The sequence below is a fragment of the Rousettus aegyptiacus genome, unplaced genomic scaffold (assembly GCF_014176215.1).
Source record: "Rousettus aegyptiacus isolate mRouAeg1 unplaced genomic scaffold, mRouAeg1.p scaffold_m13_p_3, whole genome shotgun sequence".
Lineage (NCBI taxonomy): Eukaryota > Metazoa > Chordata > Mammalia > Chiroptera > Pteropodidae > Rousettus > Rousettus aegyptiacus.
In genome coordinates, this window is record NW_023416306.1 from 31,778,177 (window position 1) to 31,798,088 (window position 19,912).

The 19,912-nt window shown below is 38.5% G+C and overlaps 2 protein-coding genes across 16 annotated transcripts in view; one reads left to right on the forward strand and one right to left on the reverse strand.

The window, feature by feature from the left end:
• Window positions 1-3,782: 3,782 nt before the first annotated feature.
• Window positions 3,783-14,004, reverse strand: DNAJA1 (DnaJ heat shock protein family (Hsp40) member A1). Its single transcript, XM_016130231.2, has 9 exons — window positions 13,881-14,004; window positions 12,645-12,786; window positions 12,315-12,492; window positions 10,209-10,313; window positions 9,346-9,573; window positions 7,224-7,338; window positions 6,149-6,264; window positions 5,750-5,850; window positions 3,783-4,970 (listed from the first exon to the last, which is right to left on the reverse strand). Exons 2-9 carry the CDS (start codon window positions 12,774-12,776, stop codon window positions 4,752-4,754), a joined length of 1,194 nt encoding a protein of 397 aa, XP_015985717.2. The 5' UTR covers window positions 12,777-12,786; window positions 13,881-14,004; the 3' UTR covers window positions 3,783-4,751.
• Window positions 14,005-14,216: 212 nt separating this feature from the next.
• APTX (aprataxin) overlaps window positions 14,217-19,912 on the forward strand; it is a 117,351-nt gene continuing 111,655 nt past the window's right edge. For 12 of the 15 annotated variants that reach the window (XR_004950039.1, XR_004950038.1, XR_001595062.2 and 9 more), the window contains exon 1: window positions 14,217-14,856. The gene's annotated coding sequence lies outside the window, so the exon portion shown is untranslated. The remainder of the gene's footprint in view (window positions 14,857-19,912) is intronic. The other 3 variants (XM_036218010.1, XM_036218009.1, XM_036218008.1) reach the window with 2 other exon arrangements.

Sequence of the window (19,912 nt, forward strand, 5' to 3'; positions counted from 1 at the left end):
GTAGTTGTGAGATGCATGCTTTCTGCCAAGACTCATGAAGGGCAAGAATCCAGTCCACACATGTTTGCTTATTCCTTCTAGGAATTTTTTATCAAACCCCTTTTCTGTTCCTGCACCTAGTGCTGAGAATGGTTAAAAAACCAGTTTCTGTCATGGAATAGGGAAGAAAAGCATGTAAAAAGGAGTAATTAAAATAATGGGGTAAGAGGTTTTTTCTTTTTTCTGATAATGGTTGGAAAGACACCTAATCCAGTCCTACTGATTTAAGAAAGGCTTCCTGGAGGATTTCACAGTAAAATAACTAGCAGGAACTGAAGGTAACGGCGATCTAAGCAGAAGGCAGGGCACGTGTGGACAAACCGTGATGTCTGGGGAAAGGAGAGGCCAGGATGGGGAGTCCTTAAATATGTATATATTTTTTTCTTTTAAAATAAAGTAACACATTAGTGTAACAAGTAAATACAAAGTTGAAAAATAAAATGAATCTTCTGCCTTTCTCAGGAAAAGCCTTATGCATTTGTCTATAACTTCACTTCGTACAAACCTAAAAACTGTTATGTTTATTCAAAAGTGGAAACTCCCGCTTCCCCTTACTCTGGGCCTAGCTTTTTTTAAGGCCCATGTGGCGATCTCTCCAGAACAGAAGGAATGGGGAGCCGCCGGGTCAGAGGCCAAGGTAGGAGAAAGGCTGCCTGTTCTATTCCAACGCCCGCACGACTGCCCAGCTGTCTAGTGCAGGGAGTGGAAAACGACAGCGTTGGGCGGGCCGCGCATGCGCAAAGGGCTACCGTGAGCCCCTACGTAGGTCACTGATCTGGACCAGGCCCAAACAGCTCTAGAGGAAGCTCTTACACTACTGCAGGCGCGTCAGTCCACTATTGGAGCCAGCTGTCGGGCTGGAGGCATCTGACGGCGCGATTGGACTTCTTTTCACTATATATTGGCAGAGAACATGTTATTAGCCTTTCTTACCACAGTGCCAGTGCAAGTTTAAACGAATGGGGGTGGGGCTGGATGCTGGCAATCAATGGTGTGCTCTCCAAACTAAGCGTGTTGTGCCAGGTTCCTACAGTGGTGCTCTGCTCAGCCCATCCATTAAACTGATATTCCTCTCTAGCACTCAAAACTTAAAATACATAGCATTAAGTTTAACTTCATAAAGATAATGACATTTGCCAATCACCCTCAGTTGAATTTCAGGGCAACTTTTTTAAAAAAAATAGTCTCAGGCATAATTCAGTCAGTATTTTCTTCACCACTTGTTTTATTTTTCAATTTGTTTTACTACTCATAGTGGCATTTTAATGAGCCCTTCCTTACTATATAAGCAGCCTTATTTAATTCTTAGGACCACTTAATGAAGTACCATAACACACATGTAGAAACAGGTTTCCACACCTTGCTCATGGAACTAACATTGAAAACTAGGTGTGATTCCAAAGCTCCATTTCTTTATTCTCTTTTGACTTTTGCTGCTGTCAGTTCCTCTCCAATCTTTAGGTTTGGGCAGGGTGAATAATTCATGGATTTTTCTCTCCATCTTGTTAAAACTTATCTAAACTGGTCACAGGAAGTGAGATGAGTAGAAAGAGAAACTACAAATCTGAATCCGTCACCTGGTAACATGTTAGAAAGCATATTCTCAGCTTCTACCCCAGACCTACAGAATCAGAAACTGGCAGTGGCACTCAGCAAGCGTGCACAATTTGAGAACTAGCAAACTAGAGGGCAGTCTCCTCATCTATAAAGTTGTTCCTCAATATTCCTGGGCGATTGATTCCTGGACCCCTGGCAGACACCAGCATCTGAAGACGCTCAGATCCCTACACATTACTTTACTCTTGTGGCAAATTCATTTTCCTTTTTGGAATTTTCTGGGATTTTTTTCCTCCAAATATTTTCAATGCGTGGTTACTTGAATCTGCGAATGCAGAACCCAAGGATACATAGCCCACTTTACATTATGTTCTTGTAGGACAAGGTTGCTGATAACCAAATTAAGTGATAAAGGTCCAAGACTTCAGAAATCCTTTAAGGAGCATATTCGTATTGCTGTCACTTACTAGCATCTTCATTTATTGTGCTTTTAGTTTATGCTTCATTTTCCCATATTATTTCAGAAGAATTTAATTATGTCTAAGCTGCTAAGCTTCCTTGGTCTGAGCCTCAAACTTACTTGCAGTATCAAGGGCTGCCATTATTTGATCTTCCACGTTAATTCTGAACATTACTGTCCTTGGTGGTTAATACAGCTATGTCCCCATGTTGGTGACATTGAAACTTGTCTGTACCTAGCATCCTGATGCTTAGGCTACACCTACTAACACCGAAATCCAGAGGGTGGGACTTTTTATATAGACTTCCCAGGTAACTAATCGTAGTCAAGATTGAGAACTAATACCGCATGTAGGAGACCTAATAGTAATCTCACATACAGAAAGGTTGACCATCATGTTCCACAGCACCCTCAGGAGATATAACTGGCCTCTATTTCTATTCCCTGCAAATGTGAATGCATATGGGAAACCAGCACAGAGGAAGACTTAGTGCTGAAGCTTGTGTGGATGCATTTGTATTTGTGACCATAGTCAATGTAAGAGACATTTTGCTTTTTTTTACAGATTACCAACACAAGCTTGTCAGTTTTTGCCTCTCCAGATTATCTATTTTTTTTATTAAAGGTTTTTAAATTGTGGAAATAATTATCCATTTTTAAGTGTACAACCCATTAGAATTATGCCATGCAACCATCACTGTATTTCCGAATATTTTTCATCACCCCAAACAGAAATGCTTATACACTAACTCTCCATTCTTCCTAATCCTTGGTAATTTCTTTGCTAATTTGCCTAGATATTTAAGTGGAAGCACACAGTATTTGTCAGGTATACATACATACATTTTGTTTACCCATCTGTGGGACACATGGTTTCCCCTTTGGCTATTGTGAATAATGCTATAATAAACATTGGCATGCCAAGTCTCTGAGTTAAGGAATATAATTACTGGGTCACATGGCAATTCCATGGTTAGTTTTTTTAGGAGCTGCCTAATTGTTCCATAGAAGGTATACCAAGCATGTAGCACCAACAATGCATGGTGTTCCAATTCTCCACATTCTCATTTTCATTTTGAATTAGATATTGGATTACTGTGTGAAGTAACTCACTGTGGTTTTGATTTGTATTTCCCTCATGACTGATATATATTAACTGCAGGAATTTTTAGAATCTGCAATATAAACTCAGTGAAAACTAAAATTTGTCACAACCTTTAATACTTTGCCATGCTTTCCTAGACACCTGCTTCATATTCAAATGAGGGTGGCTGCCTGGCAGGCTAAAGACAATCCAAGAATAATCGCAGAGGGAGAGGTTATCGATTAGGAATGTCTCTAACAACACTCAAAATTTCAGAACTATTAACATCGTTTGTTTCCTTTTAACTGAAGTGTTTCCTATTGAGGGAAACTTAAGATGTGGGCCATTTCCAGGTTGGAAATATTTAAGCTTCCTCCTGATTTATAGGAGATGCAGAACCAGAGACAGGATCAATAGGCAAAAAGCTCACTCTCATTCTTCAGTGTTTGCCAAGTGTTTTAACCCTTCATTTTTGGGCTCATTACTCACCCCTCAACTTTTCATTCCCATTCTTGTTTAATATTAAATATTAACTATAGTTAAATTGTTTTTCTTTTGTTACTCATTTTAACTACATGAAAAGTTAGTGAAAAGCTAATGCTTTCTTCTGGGAAAAAAAAGCCTGTAGTGACACATTGGAAATGCTTTGTAATCAGTATATTAAGGACACATTCATACATTTCAAGAATTGCTTAAATTCTGATACCAGATTTAAGCTTGTGAACATGACTTTTAAACATACAATTAAAGCTATTCATCATAATTTGCTATACTACCAACATTGAATTACAGTTACTTTGGAGCATAAGTTAAATGGTTTAAAGTAAGCCTGCAACACCTAAAAAACACCTTTCTATCTCATACATGCAAAATACTCCTCCATGTAAAGATCTCATCACTCTAAGTTAGCCTACTCCAGTAGTCACTACTCAGGCTTATCATGGTCCAAAAAGAAAAAAATGTAACCAAGGACTGATATATATATATTTTTTAAAAAGATGGCACAGCAGAAGGGAATACAATTCTACAGTGCAAGCCCTCAAGCAGCTTATGATGAAAAATCCCTTCTGTATAAAGGTATCATATCTATTACTGATACCACAGGCTAAATTACGTAGCATGCCATCTTCAAGTAACAGTTGAGGCAATAGAATAAATGCAGAAGCATTACAATAAATCCCACTTAACGCAACTATACAGACTAACACTTCTCTACAAAGTTTTTGTCTGATTGCCAGTTAAATACAAGTTTAACTTCATAGCTTAACAATTAAGGGTCATATACTAAAGTCAATACATATACCTGGCATTTCAGTCTAAACTATTCCACGTACATAGCTGAAATTACAAACTATGGCCTAACAAATGCTAGGGGAAAGTTTTTTTTAACGTAGTTTTTACAGGCATTAAACTTATCTTGCACACTGAAGTCATCATACATACTGGGCAAAGTCAGAGCTTTTATATTTGAGTTTATTCTTCATTTAACTTTTAAAACACTACTATAATTGAATATTAAAACAAAAACAATAGCAAGTAGTGAGCATATTATAGTCCTTCACTCATTCACTACAGCATATAAAATGCCAGCAGTGTTATTTACTGGCCCCATTAAGAGGTCTGACACTGAACACCACCCCTAGGATGATGTTCATCATCCTCATATGCTTCTCCATTGTAATGGCGCCGTCTTTCTTGATTTGGATCAAAGTCCACCAGTTCTACCTGGTCCATTTCATCAGTCTCTTCTACTTCCTTCCTTTCAGGTAACAGTTTTTCAAGCAAAGAGAGTTTATCAGGAGAGAGAAAGCCATTCTCAGGAAAGTTTACCTATAAAAAGAAATTTCTACTGTAAGTTCAATTTGATTTACTTCATCATTAGCTCCTGAAATTACTGTTAACCCATTTTCCACAGAAAAGACACATGTAACTATACAATCTTTTATTGAATTTGCCAAACCCAAGGTAGAATGCATGTTCTAAAAGGCACAGCATCTAATACTCTGAACTACAGGTTCAGGGCACATGGAAGGTCTTTTTAAAAATGATGCTACTAAAACTGCACTTTAACAATCATTGTCCACTCAGCAAATATTTTATACAAAAATCCTTGCTAAGACATTCTAATCCCTTTTAATAGATTAATGCAAAGTTACTCTTACTAAAAAAGATAGCCCTCCTTTACCCAAAGATGTTTTTAATAAATGTTATTTGTGGGTAAGAGGCCAATGTGATTGAGAAAAATGCTTGAGTTGCTTTATGAACCATCCTATTAACAAACTAAGTACTGTGGTATTTTGCCAAAAATCTGTAATAATTATTTTAAGTCCTTTGGTTGAACTTTAAAATCCTACATATAGCCTTTCATTACTAAAATACCTGCTTGCTATGCATTCCTGCTCCACCAATCTTCAAATTGCCAAATAAGAAAGCAAACAAACCCAATCTCAACTTATTAACAAAGAATGCTCAACATGACAATAGAATTAGATCAATTTGTTTTGACAAGGAAGAATATAAATTTGTTTCCTGCCATTCAGAAAATGTATTTCTAGTTATCAGATTTTACTAATCATTCTCAAGGAGTCCTACAGTAATTTACAGCTTACCTTGAATTCGATGATTAGGCGACCCTTTTCATATGGTCTACGATAAATTGGCATGCCTTCATTTAGTACACACTTGATATCTCCATGTTTGACAATCTGACCTAAAAACATTGAAGCCAAGTTTTTCCTTAAGTAGTCACACTTTTTATGAGGCAGAAAAAATAAAAATGGAGGAATGTCCTAACCCACTGACAGGAGTAAATTTATGTGAGCAATCCCGTTACTTTTCATTTGTGGATTTTCTAGAGGCTTCCAAGAGCCAAGACCATATAATTTTAGCTAAGCTCACAAGAAGGGTATGTAATTGAGCAAGTTAAATTCCAATTTTCTCAGTTCCTACACTATCAGCAGACAATGAGAATACTAGAATAGAAAGAGAAGCTCATCTAGTTACCATACCTGGATGAGAGGTGATGACTATGGTTCGGTTGTCAAGAGTAGATATTGGCTTTTGGAAGCCACATAATGCTTCAACCAGCTGTATATCCATACACATGAAAAGGTCTTCTCCTCGTCTGTATCAATATGAATAGGATGGATACTCAGATCTTTCAAATCACTGATATTACGAGTACCACAAAAGGCAATTCGATTTTCTTAACAGCAGCAAGGAATCTTTCACAAAGATGCCCTTTCTCCCCCATTCTAAAAACAGATTTGAAAACTGAGAATAACAAATATATGGAATTCTGGACATTTCCTGGACAAGGTTTCAGAATCCCTCCACACGCTCTACCACTTAGGCAGTCTCTAACACTTATAATTCTGAATTATTTCATTACCTAATTTTAAATCTAATTTCTGACATAGAGGGAGAAAATTCTCATAGGAGGCTAAAAGAAAGCAAACATACCTAGGTTCAGTTATTTAGGCTCTATGCAATTAAATAAGCATATGGCCAATTTCGAGCAATACAAGCATTGTCTTTATTGATGTATACTAATTAAAGTGCCTGGTACATTATGAACACCACCTTTTGGATTTAGTAATAGCCCATTTCCTCCTCCTTGTGCTTAGACAGTCTTCTTTTCCCTATTACTATCTTTAATAGGCAGAATACTCTCCAGAAAAATTGACAGCATAAAAATCTGGAGTTTGATACCATTTCCCACTACTGTTGAGACACTTGTGCAATGTCCTCTTATAATTAATTAAAAACTAGTTTCTTTGTCTAGGTATGTTTCCCCTAATCTGTTTATACTCATATAAAACATCTAACTGAAGATACCCTTCAAATTCCAGATTACTTACCAATCTACACAAATTTAGATAAGCTAAAATCTGAATTTTAGTCTAAAATAAAAACTAATGATTAATAACCTTTTAGAAAAGACATTATACATAACCTAACTCTTCCTCTATACTTTTCTATTTATAAGAAATGTTTTAAGAATAATGTAAAAGTCACTTAATTAAAAAAAAATACCCCAAATATGCAATATGTCAGTTCGAGTATTTGATTAAATTTTTTTACCGAGTAAAAACAGCATGGTCCTTCTGATCTAAAACAATGATAATATCTCCGGGCTCCAGTCCTGGTTCTTGGTCTCCTTCACCATGGAATGTTATCTTCTGGCCATCTTTCATGCCTAAAAACAAAAGATTAATTTTATACTCTTACTTATCATCCAAATAAGGTTAGATTCTCAGTCTATTAAGAAACACAGGTACATGTTTTTGTGTGCATAGAAAAATGCTAATATTTAAAGACGATCAAGAATGTCTGCCTATAAGATTAGATCGATCCAATTCTTACTGAAGAAAACTATCATAGTGGAGAACACAAACTCTAGAGGCAAACAAATCTGGCCTCAATTCTCAGAGCTCCTATTTACTACTAGTTGGATTACCCTAGGGAAGCAAGTAGCCAAACTTTCCTAAACACCAACTCTCCTATAGAGAGAGACCAACCCTCATGAGGCCTGTTGTGAGGATTAAATAAAAAGGTCTATGCTGGCACCAAATCAGTTGGCTGGAAAACATTATAACCATAAACATTATTTCATCATTTAAAGAACCTATATCCAATTATTTCTATTGTCTAACAGGGGCATAAATCAAGACTTTCTTCTATGGTATTAGCAGTATTTACACATAGGAAACATAATATAGCCACCTGAACAATTAAAAAATCCATAACCTTTTTGAAAAATGACTATTTAGTCTCCTTTAAAAAAATAATTATGCGGAATACTCCCTTCAGCTCATGTGGTTAGTGTTGAAAGGGGAAAGAGAAGTATTTTTCAACAGGGCAAAAATTTCTTAAAGGCTACTGTATTTTACTCAGAGTCTCTCCTTCCTACCTCTGGTCCATTATTTAAGTTCAGTAAGGGTTTACTGAGACAGTATCTCTTTAAACACAATTCGTGTAATGTGTTTGCAGATCATTACACTCCAGTAGTTATCTCCTGATAATTTTCCAAATTGATGATCAATGAGGTCATCCAACAAGAGCAACTTTGTTTCATGTTGTTACAGAAAATACTGAACCTATACAAATGTAGTCGATAGCACAATTCCTATACATTCATTAATCTAGGTATCAACTCATGACTAGTATTTCATGTATACCTTCACCCTTGTTCCTCCCCTACATAAGTGAAGCAAAACCCAGACATACCAATAACCCACAAATGCTTCAGTATGTAGCCCTAAAAATATAAGGACTTAAACCACAATACCAGTATTGTACATTGACAAAACTAAACAACCTGGCTTTAATCATTCATAGGGCAATGTGGCTGTCTCATTACACTAGTGAAACAAATGCATCTAGATTTTGCTGGTTGTTCCATTACTGTAAAGAGTATGGGTAAGTGCAGAATAGCTTCACTTGCAATTAATGCCTTCCTAAGCACATACTGCTGGTAGCAATGAGGAACATCTTATTGGAGGGGAAAAATCAAAACCTACTAAACACAGGCCAATTAGAAAAAAAAAAATAGAGAAGGCATTTATTATGATTCATATGAGAGAATATTAATGCAGAGGCTTAAGCTATTTTAGATGTATATATTAACAGTTCCAAATCAGAACAGAGTATATAACTAGTTTCATTTTAAAATAGGCAAGTCTGGAATTACGATGTTATCTCAGAGTAGCAAATTAGAGAATTTACTCTGCAGTTATATAATAAATGTGAAAAAAGTCAATATTCATAATCTGGGTTCCTACAAATCAATAAAACATTAGAAAAAGTTCGAGAGAATATTAATTTTAATGAGCCTCCCCCCCCCCCCCCCCTAAATCCCTTCTCCCAAATCCTTCAAAGTACACATATCCCTCAATTGAGCAAGTCCTAATGTGTGCAAAAAATTGCAGGGGGGAAAAAAATGGTGGAGGAACTACTGATTTAATCAAAGAAGTCTGGAACACTATTCGATCGTTCGCTGATGTCAATGTTCTATTTAGTGAGGCGATCCCAAATGTATTCCCTATAAATGTATAAAAATATCTGGATGGAAAAAGATCATGTACTACATAGCTAAAATATCTTTGGGTGATAACACCACACATCTAACGCTATTGAAGACCAGTTTGAACAATTATAAAATATTAATAAGTACTCAAGAATTTAGAAGTGGCTGAGAACTTACCTTTGTCAATATGAACTTCTAGAATCTTCTTCTCTCGTACTATCTTTCTTCCATTGCAGCTTTTACATCTATCTTTAGGACTGATCCGTTCCCCATGGCCCTGGCACTCCATGCACACAGACTGAATTTGCTGAACCATTCCAGGTCCTATCTGATGAATTCTTATTTGCATCCCAGTACCTCGGCAATTGGGACAGCACTCTACTGCTCCCTTCTTACCACCTCGGCCTAATAATTTAAAAAGAAATTAAGTGTGTTTGCTTAGTGGTGGATACAATAATGAATGTTTTAACAAGATAGTTCCTAAACACTACAATTTATTAATATTTGCAAGGTGTGATGGAATGCTGCCCTAAGACCTATAATTCAGCCCTTTTGACAAAATATAGCTGTAATCAGCTTCTGTTATCTATAAACATAGTTTCCAAGCAGTCGTTTCAGAATTCTGAATTTTACACACATGCCCCCAAAGCACAATTCATAGGACATACTTTATCTCTTAGATGAGAACATTTTGGTTTATTTTTTTTTGGAACATACTGTATTTTCAACAAATAACTACTGGACTATGAAGCCACCGAAATGATTAAATTTTAGAGAAAAATGTGTTTGTCTCTGACCAATGTTGAGGCAAACAAACAAACCAAAAAAACCTCCACCAGATTATACTGATCCAAACTACATTTAAAATATCCACATAAAAAAGTGCTGATATTTTACCAATATTTCTCTAGGTGATAAGTTTAGGTGGTTTTCTTTATACCTGCACTAAGATTTAGGTGGTGTATTATTTGCCAGTTTTATATATCCAGCAATGCTACAATTCCATTTTAAGTTACATTGAAGATGTTAAAAGACCATACCTTCACATTTGTCACAAATCACATTCTTTTGCAGAGCTAGTTTTCTTGTCGCACCATTATATAAATCTTCTAAGGTTACTGAGAGTTGATGCACAACATTTTTACCTAAAACAAAATATTGCTCATTAAAAATCTAAGATGCTACATTTTGTGTTCAATGCACTATAAAATGGTAAAGAATAATGAAAGATGAGGCTCACAGTGTATACCTGTCGAGTACCTACTATATACCTAGGATGTTGGCCACGTTATCAACACATGGTCATCAAACTAACATAATTTCAGATGAAAAAAATTAGGTGAGATTAATTTAATAATGTAGTTGTGGCCATCTTACAAATTATAGCAATCAAAAATATTAACTGTAAAATCACTTGGAAACCAATGTTACTTAAATAGACACATTTCACAATAATTACTCCAACTGTGTTTCTTCCACTTACTATGATATTAAGCAACATGGCCCATTACTTCATCCAAAAATTCTTCAGCATACTGTTCCAGCTAATCAAGATTGGCCAGGAAAGCTGATGTAGAATATCAATTCCTATTTCTTCCTGAAGCAGGAACAGTATATTTTATTTATTGCTTGTCCAGCACTAGTTTAAAGGCTAGATTTTTCATATCTTTATCATAGTGCTGTCCAAAATAACTTTCTAAAGTGGTGGAAACATTTTATATCCCTGCTATCCAACACAATAACTAGTCACATTGTAGCGTTTGAGCACGTCTCTTGCAATTAAGGAACTGAATTTTTGTCTTTGTCACCTAACCTTAATATGGCCAAAGGCTACAAAAAAACTGCCATGTCTCAGAATGTAAAGTAGAAAATAGAGATTACATGAGGATACTGAGGTTACAGAAATGAAGTCACCTGCCAATGGTTAGTAAGTTCCTAGCTAGTGATTCTTCCATATGGACTTTATCCACCACAAAACAGTACTTTATGTCCAAGTGGAAAATGTTCTCAGACTCCTATCTGTACATGTCTCTTAGGAACATTTTTAGTTTCCAACGAAGTGTGAAGTACCATTGACTATATCCCTTCTACTCCTAGCTCTGCCTTTGGGTTCTGTTATCACAAACACACTCCGATGTAGTTGTTTCCAGCATGCTGAAACGCCCCCCTTCTTACTTTAGCTTTATCGAGCTGAGAGTATAGGGAAGGAAAAAAAAAGTCTTTGTTTGATTAGGCAAGTATTTTCCGTTACCACACACAAAAACTGACCTTTTGTTGAGCTAAATTACACAGAAGAGTTTGCTAGTCAATCGACTATTCAAAAAATAAATTAAAAAATAAACACTACTTTTCTGTGGGACAAACCATACTAGGAAATTGATTTTGATTGCAAATTGTCTTGAGGTAAATTTCTTAAAAATAAACTTTCAAGAAAAAAGTAAATGAATAATTTTCAGCCTTTCTTAACTTTAAAAAGCTCAAAGTGAAATTTAATGGCTTGCCTATTCCTTAATGGGCTCTACCCATTAGCCCTTGTTTGTGTAAACTACAGTGGGAACACAGTGAGATTGAACAGAACACTGTATTCCCGTGAATAGTTTCTACAGCCACACAATAACAGTTGATATCATGGGCATGTATTTCAATACAACAAAGCTGAAGCAAAATTAAACAGATAGCACGTCATTTAGACATAATCCTGCCTATGGTCCAATCCTGACTCTACCAATGCCTTCATAGAACCACGAAGAAAGTTTAGGGTTCTGAACTTTAACTCACTTCAACTGAGTAAGGCCTCACTACCTCCCACTGGGTGAGGGGTGGGGGAAGCGTGTCAAATATGATCTGTTCTGTATGTAAAAAAGGCTTCAAATATTATGTTCCTATACTTTTCCCCGTAACGCTCGATAACCTTACTGAAGTGTGTGGTATGTTATCTAGGAAGGACTCACGTGGTGTTAACACTTGATTGGTTTAACTAACTTTATTACATCAAATCTCGTTTTAAAAAAAAACTATGCCATAAATCAAATGGCAGTTGTAACGTTATACCAACATGTAAATCAACACTTAAAACAGGTGACTTCTCAAGAATTTGCTCTGACCAAAGGTTACTTTGAAGTGCTACATGTGGACTAGATTCTTACCTCTTCTTTCTCTCTGCATTCTTCCTCCTCCTCCAAAAAACATATCAAAGATGTCCATGGGGGAGCCAAAACCACCACCTGCTCCACCTTCTTTAATGGCCTGTTCTCCTCCTTTGTCATATAATTCTCTTTTCTTTGCATCAGAGAGTACTTCATAAGCTTGAGAAATCTGTTTAAACTGTTTGAGAAAAGGGGAATAAATCCCACTTAAAAAAAGGCATCACAAAGCATAGCCATTACATTAGACATACTCAATTTCAGGTTGTAATGAACTATCATACACCTGAGGAAATGTTTAGCTATGTTTATGCGTACAAATACACGACTTGCCTTCTCTCCTTCATTTGGATTCTTATCAGGGTGATACTTCAAGGCCAATTTCCTGTAAGCCTTTTTCAATTCTTCCTGGGTGGCATTGGGTTTGACCCCCAAAACATCATAGTAAGTGGTTTCTTTCACCATTTTTGACAGCCTGAAATAAAATACAATTTTAGCTGACTTTCAATCGGTAGTTTCAATTAGTAAAATCAGAGTTAAGGCAAAGAAATCTATTTTTACCAAATCTGATAAAAACCCTGCCTTCCATAAACTTCACAGAGAAACAATTCTTTTGATAATTTAGTTGTAAATTTTAACAGACTAAATAGAAGCTAATAACTATTAGGGAACAATTCAAAAGCCTCTTTCTATAGCAGCTGGTTCCCACTCTCCCACACGAAAGCCTCCATACTAACGCGACTATTATCTGGATTCCTCCTGTCTCCCTTCCCCAGCAGTGACGGAAGTAATCAAAAGGAGCACTAACAGGTTCAGTCTATCGGTTACTACGTTATCATTGTTTTTGGTAAATCCGATTGAGCCATACACACTCTATAGGAAAAAAAAAAAACACATCTGGATACAAGGGGGGGCAGGGAGTGGTTTGTGAAATTGATTAAGAACGCTAGCTCCAGAAACTCAGCTCCCCTCCCCCTCAATCCTGAAAATGTTTCCCAATCACAAAACTCATAAGCTCCTCCACTTTGAGCACCGAACCCCTCGCCCCCACAAGCCAGTGTAGCTTACACGTCGTTGGGTTCCCTTCTGCACTTGACGCCGACCGTTACGATTTCCTTTTCTCTCTCTCTCACCCCGAAGGGAAGGGGTGGGAGAAGTCCAGCCCTCAACAAAGAGGAGGGGAGACCGGAGAAGCGAAACTGTAGCCTCCGCCCCGCTCCTACCGCAGCCCCTCGCCCTTGGCTCCTTCTGCGCGTGCGCACAGGGTCGCCCACCCCCACCAGGGAGCGCAGGGGGAGGGGGCGCACGGAGGAAAAGCCTAAGGCGGCAGATCCTTGGAGACCTCAAGGAGGTTGAGAGTGGGTGAAGCTTCGGGAAGGGCCTCGGGCCGGGGATAGTTTGTCAGGGTACCATACCAGCCCTACAAAAAGGGAATCGTGGATCCTGGAACCAACAACCTGCCCGCCCACGCGGAGCCAACCGCCTCCGGACCGCGGCTCCATCTGGCTTCCCAGCGATGCCAATGGCGCCAGCCTTGGGTCTTGGGAAAGCACGAGCGCTGAAACTCACCGGTGAGCGGGCCGAGGCCGGTGTGGGGGAGCGGGAAGGAGCGCGTCGCTGTGCGCAGCTCGGGCAGCCGCCGCTCCTCCGCCTCTCACCCAGCGTTCTGGAAAGTTCCTCCCGGTGCGCCGCAGCCGTCTTTTGTAGCCGAGCCCAGGCGCGTCACCCGCCGGAAGTCCCGCCCCTCCTGCCGCTGCCACCGCCCGGCGGTTACCTGGGCAACCGCGCGGGGGAGCTCGGGCTGCGGTGGGCTGTGCTGAAGGGCCTTGTGGGGGTGGGGCTAAGCCCGGGTTTCTCGCGCTCCTGGAACTTTCTGGAGCTTCTTCCACCACCCGGTTGGCCGGAGAGTGAGGAAGTCTCCGGCGGGAGCGGGGTTAGCCCAGGGGCGCTGCAATTCTGAGCTAATTCGGGGTTCCCAAATCAGTGGAGTGGTGGTCGCCGCCGCCTGCGAAGAGTGCGAGGGCCCCGGAACAGGACCCAGGGCGGGTGCTGTATGCGGAACGGGATACTTTCAGAACAAAGCCGTGCCCCACCTCCACTCCGCTGGCGCCTCATTTGCCTCTTTCGGCGTCTCTTACCGGGTGATTCTTTAACCCTGAGGTTCTAGGAACCCACTAATCAAGAAATGCTGAGCAAGCTGGACCTAGGCCCCAGAGCAGCCTCACAGTCCTTGGATCTTGCTCCTTTTCGCGCGCAGTCTCTGGCCTCTTAATTCTAAGTGCGAAGTTGGAAGAGCGCTTTGTGTAAGCCCAGACACTTATACGCTCGTTATCTGCCTTGGGTCTTGCTGTCTCCTACACAGTGGGCTCAGGGCAGCGCTAAACAGGGAAACCTTCGCATTGTGCAAACAGGGCCGTGAAATCTCTGGTCAGGCGTTCACCTGGTTTGGCTATGTGGAGACACGGAATTGCATAAAGAATGCTAACGTATTTTATTTGACTTTTTAAAGTCACACCAGTCTGAACCTGCATCTACAGTCTGCAAAGTGAGTCCTTGAGCTTTCAAACGTTGGGGGGGGGGTGGTATATTGGAAAATGAGGTCAGTCTTCAGTCTTCAGTAAGTAACACAATAAACGTAGAAGTACTATCTACCTCCAAGAAAGCTGGAGATGAAAAGTTGTAAAAGTCCGGTTTACATCGCTTATATTTTTCATGGGGAGACAGACAAGTCGACGAACTATGAGGGAACCACGTGATACAGATCAGCAGAGGGAGGCTCCTATATTAATCTGATGGAACGGGGAAAACTTCCCTGGGAAAGTGACAGTTGAGCTGAGTTTTAAAGAAGGGAGAAGAGCTTTCGCATCAAAGGACAAAGTCCAAAGGAAAGCTAAGGTTAAGGTGTGAAAGAATATGAGGTTTTTATCAAATTTCAAGTAATCGGATATAGCCAGAGCTAAGTGGGCTGAAATGGCAGGAGCTGAGGCTTCAGGACTAGTCGGGGTACAGTTCTTGGTAAATCTTGCTAAACTAGGGATTTTGAAGTTTACCCTGGAGGCATGCCAATGTGTATCTCTTCAGCCTTATCTCTTGTTTTGATTGTGCACTCCAGTTGCACTGAACTATCTGCAGTTTCCCAAGTTCACCTTTTCACCTCCGTGCTTTTTCTCTGGTTGACAAATACCCAGTTTTTCCAATCTTAGTTGTTACCTTTTCAAATATTACCTTTGGTATAAAGTTTTTAAACCAGTAGTTAAAAGGCTGATACTGCAGGGAAGGATACTAGAGTTTGGTAATATAAAAATCAGGTAAGTCATGGCCCCTGCCCTCAAGGAGTTCACCACTAATGAATGAATTGTGTGATAAATTCCCATACGGGAGGACGATTGGGGTGCTGAGTAGGGAGACCTTGCACCATCTAAATGAGTAGGCCAGGCTGAGAGAACAGCAGAACAATTATATTGTATCTATGTTGTGTAGGCATTGTCCTAAAGTTTCTACTTTGCTGTAACAATTTTGTGAATCTAACACTGGTTAAGCATATGATAAGCATCAGTATAGCGCGTATATCAAAACACCTGAAGAGTTTCCACGATAAACGTTACCATGTCTAATGTTTCTTAAATATAACCATGTTTAATGTTTCTTTTTGCCTTAGGAACCCAGTTGAAATCCCCACAACTTTTAGAGAGATGGAAGAGTGATATATAAGCATGATACCATCTTGAGACTGTCAACATAAGGCTATTAAATGCCATATTGAAAATACTTTTAAAATTTGCAAGCTCATTGAGTATTATTTATTAGAATAGTTCAGAAGGCTCCCCCAAAACTTGTAATATGGTTGCTTGTGGGGAGATCTGGGTGCTGGGCAAAGAACGATGGGAGGGAGACATTTCACAAAATACTCTTTTGTAACTTTGGAAATACCCATTTTCCTGTAGTACTTATTTAAAAATTATTACATGTGCTCTGTTTGACACTTTTTTCTTCATAGAAATTTATCTCAGTGGTGCTGAAAATAGGCTCTGATGAATATTCTGGCTTTTCATAATAGAGGTTAACACTTTTAAGAAGCATTTTTATTTACATAAAATACAAGCACTCTACCAATAATTTAGTATGTGACCTTTTTTGGTAAAGAAATGGAATCATATAATGCTATTTGCCACTTGCTGTTTTCACTGAATTTACTGTCATTATGTTAGGATAAATAAATCTACCTTGTTATTTTTAATGACTTTGTAGTATATAGGATGCAGGCACTATATTTTCCATTCCCCTATTGATGAACACGTTGGCAATTTCGAATGTTTCACAAACTGCTAAATATTGTGAAATCCTCAAATACAGCTTTCAGCACTCATGCAAGTTATTTCTGTAAGATGGACATCTAGAATTGAAATTGTTGGGTGAATGCAGTTTTAAAATTGTAATAAATTTACATACCAGTGTGTACTGCTCACAGCAGTGTTTGAGTGGGCCTTGCCAATATAGGGGATTCTGTGGTTTTTTTTTTGTTTGTTTGTTTTTAAGTCTTTGCTAACCATAGAGATTAAAGACATTTTAATGCCTGGGAGGCTTAGGTCCCCTCAATGCTCCTCCTTTTTACAGTTTTCCTGGCATTTTCTAGTATATTTATTCTTCCAGTTGAATGTAGGAATATTTCTGATAGATTCCCCCAATCCCACTGCGATTTTGATTGTGATTACAGTGCTTTTATATATCAGTTTGGGGAAAATTAAAATGTTTGTGATGTTGAACCTATTTTTTCAGTGGTGTGCTTGGTTAACTTTCAGTAACTTGTGATCAGATCACATGACCATGCAGGTAGCTGGAGATGGCTGAAAGCATGGCAGGAGCCAAGTCATAAGAACTCAAGGACCATGTTATTCAAATTTTATCTTGAAAGCTATTGAAAAATACCGGAAGATTTTAAGGATGGGATGATATAACCTTTAACAACTGACTTTTTTTTTTTTCCTTTGAGCACCTGTCAGGCAGTGTGCTAAACTCTACAAATGTCATTTTAAAATCATCACAGCAACTCTGTTTTACAGCTGATTTGAATATATTTACTTTTTAGAACAGTCATTTAGGTGCTAATGTGAAGGGTGGATTCTTGCAAGCTCTTATGGTGAAAGATGGGACTACTAAGTGATAAGGCCTAAACAGAAACGGAGAGGGAGGGAAATATAAAAGTGGAATCTGCGGATCATGGTGACTGGATGCAGAAGTGAGGGAGGAGTCATAGCTGACATCCCACTTTCTGGCCTGAGCAATAGGATGGTTGGAGATACCCTTCCTGAGATGGGGAGCCCAGAAAGAAGAGGAAGAGGAGGCTGTGGTGGGGACAGAATTGGGGAAGGGGGAAGTTAGTTCAGTTTTGGATGTGTAGAATTACCTTTTTTCTTTAAAAAGGAGAGAAACATTTTATTGGAAAGTAAATCGTGGCTAAAATGCTATTTTCATGCTTGTATAAATTAAATTTCTTGCAACATTGACTGTGGGGCCTATTGGGGCAGGAGTTTTTTTTCGTATCACCGATTTGTTTTGGTTCTCTCGGTTGCAGTCTTACTTATGAACTGTTCTCTTGCCTTCCAACCCCCACCCTCCAATTGTTATTTTTTAAATAAACAATTTTAGAATAGTTTTAGATTTACAGAAACATTACAGGGATAGCGCAGAGAGTTTCTGTGTATCTGGCACTCAGTTTTCCCTGTTGTCAACATCTTACATTAAAATGGTGCAGTTGTCACAACTAATGAACCATTGTTGGTACATCATCATCATTATCATTATTATTATTATTATTATTATTAGTGAAAATCCAGTCTTTATTTGAATTTCCTTAGTTTTTAGTTACTGTCCCTTTTCCGTCCAAGGACCCCATCCAGAATTTTGCATTACTTTTAGTTGTCATGTCCTCTTAGGCTCCTTTTGACTGTGACAATTTCTTAGGTTTTCCTTATTTTTGATAAACTTGACAGTTTTCAGGAGTACTGGCCAGGTATTTTGTAGACTTTTCTTCAGTTTGGGTTTGTCTAATGTTTCTCACAGCAAAGTTCTAATTTCATCAAATCATATCCAGAGTACATACTATGACCATGACTTGTCACCATTGATGTTGACCTTGATCACCTGGCTGAGGTAGTGTTTGTCAGGTTTCTTCATTGTGAAGTTACTTCTTTTCTGTACTGTGCTCTTTAGAAGCACTTGGGTATATAAGTATCCATAGAAAAAGAGCTGTGGCACTCACTCCAAACTGATAGTACAACTTACTTATCTCTGAGGTTGAAGACTAGGATGAAGAGTAGAGATTGGTTGAGGACTTTAACTTTTTAAAGTATTCATATATTTCTTGTATAATTGAGAAATAATTTTATTAATGAAAGCGAAGTCACGAAGTGTTACTGTATTTGTAAGAGAAACAGAGTCAATCTGAAACTAAAAGTTTCAAAAAGTTTATAGTAAAAAGAAAGGAATTTATGGTAAAAATAGATTCACAGCCACATTTTCTGTTACCAGTACTATAGTACATGCGATTTAAAATAGGCTTTTAGTTTACTGTTCTTTGACTTTTTTTGAGCACCCACAATCTATTGATTGCTCTACAGGGTGTATAACTTTAAAAACCTACATTAAACTTTACTTTTACCTTATATCTATGTTTTTTGATAACAGGCATGTGAGCATTTTCATATTTTAGTAGTCTATTTTGTAATTCTCCTTTCTATTACTTGTGTATTTTCTCTTGGTGGGGGGCGGGGGAGGGGGGTTGTAAGGCAGTAAGGAAAGCCTGAAGATGGAAATCAGAAGCTCAGGTTTAAGTTCCGCCTCTGCCTCCTATTGGCTGTGTGTTCCTGGGAAAATTACCCAGTGTCTGTAAGCATGGTTTCCGTATTGGTAAATGGAGATGAAATTAACCTTATTAGGGATGTGAGAATTAAATGAGACTATAAGTGGAAGTTACTTGCAAACTGTAAATTTTAAAAATTGATACCCTTTAACTCTGCACCCAGGGCCCTTAGTGAGCCTCCCACCTCCTCCCCAGATTCATCTCCAACAGCCAACCTCCTCAAACTCTTTTTTTTCTTTTTGCCATGCCTAGACATCCCTTATACATCCCGACTCCTTCATTTTGCTCTGATTTATTTATTTATTTAATCAACAAAGGTTTGTTGAGCACCTTGCCTCCCTCAGGTCTTTTTTAAATATTACCTCAGTGAGATTTACAATATCTACTCTACTCTGAGTTGCAGTCTGCTGCTCCTCAGGACTCCCAATCCTCCTTAACCTGCTCTACTTTCTCTTTTTTCCTTTGCACTTATGACATAACACAATATTTACTTATTGTCTCTTCTCTTCACTCCCCTTCCTGAAAGAATTTAAACATCATTTGGGCAGGGATCTTTGTTTTATGATATATCCCAGGCATCTAGAACACAGCCTGGTACACAGGAGGTACTGAATCAGAGGTATTTATTGAATGAATGAATGAACGAATGAATGAATATGCATTGTGTTAGGCTTTCAGCCAGTCTTTGGGTATATAGTTGTGAAAAAGAAGAGCTGGTTTTTGCCCTCATCGAATATCCAGC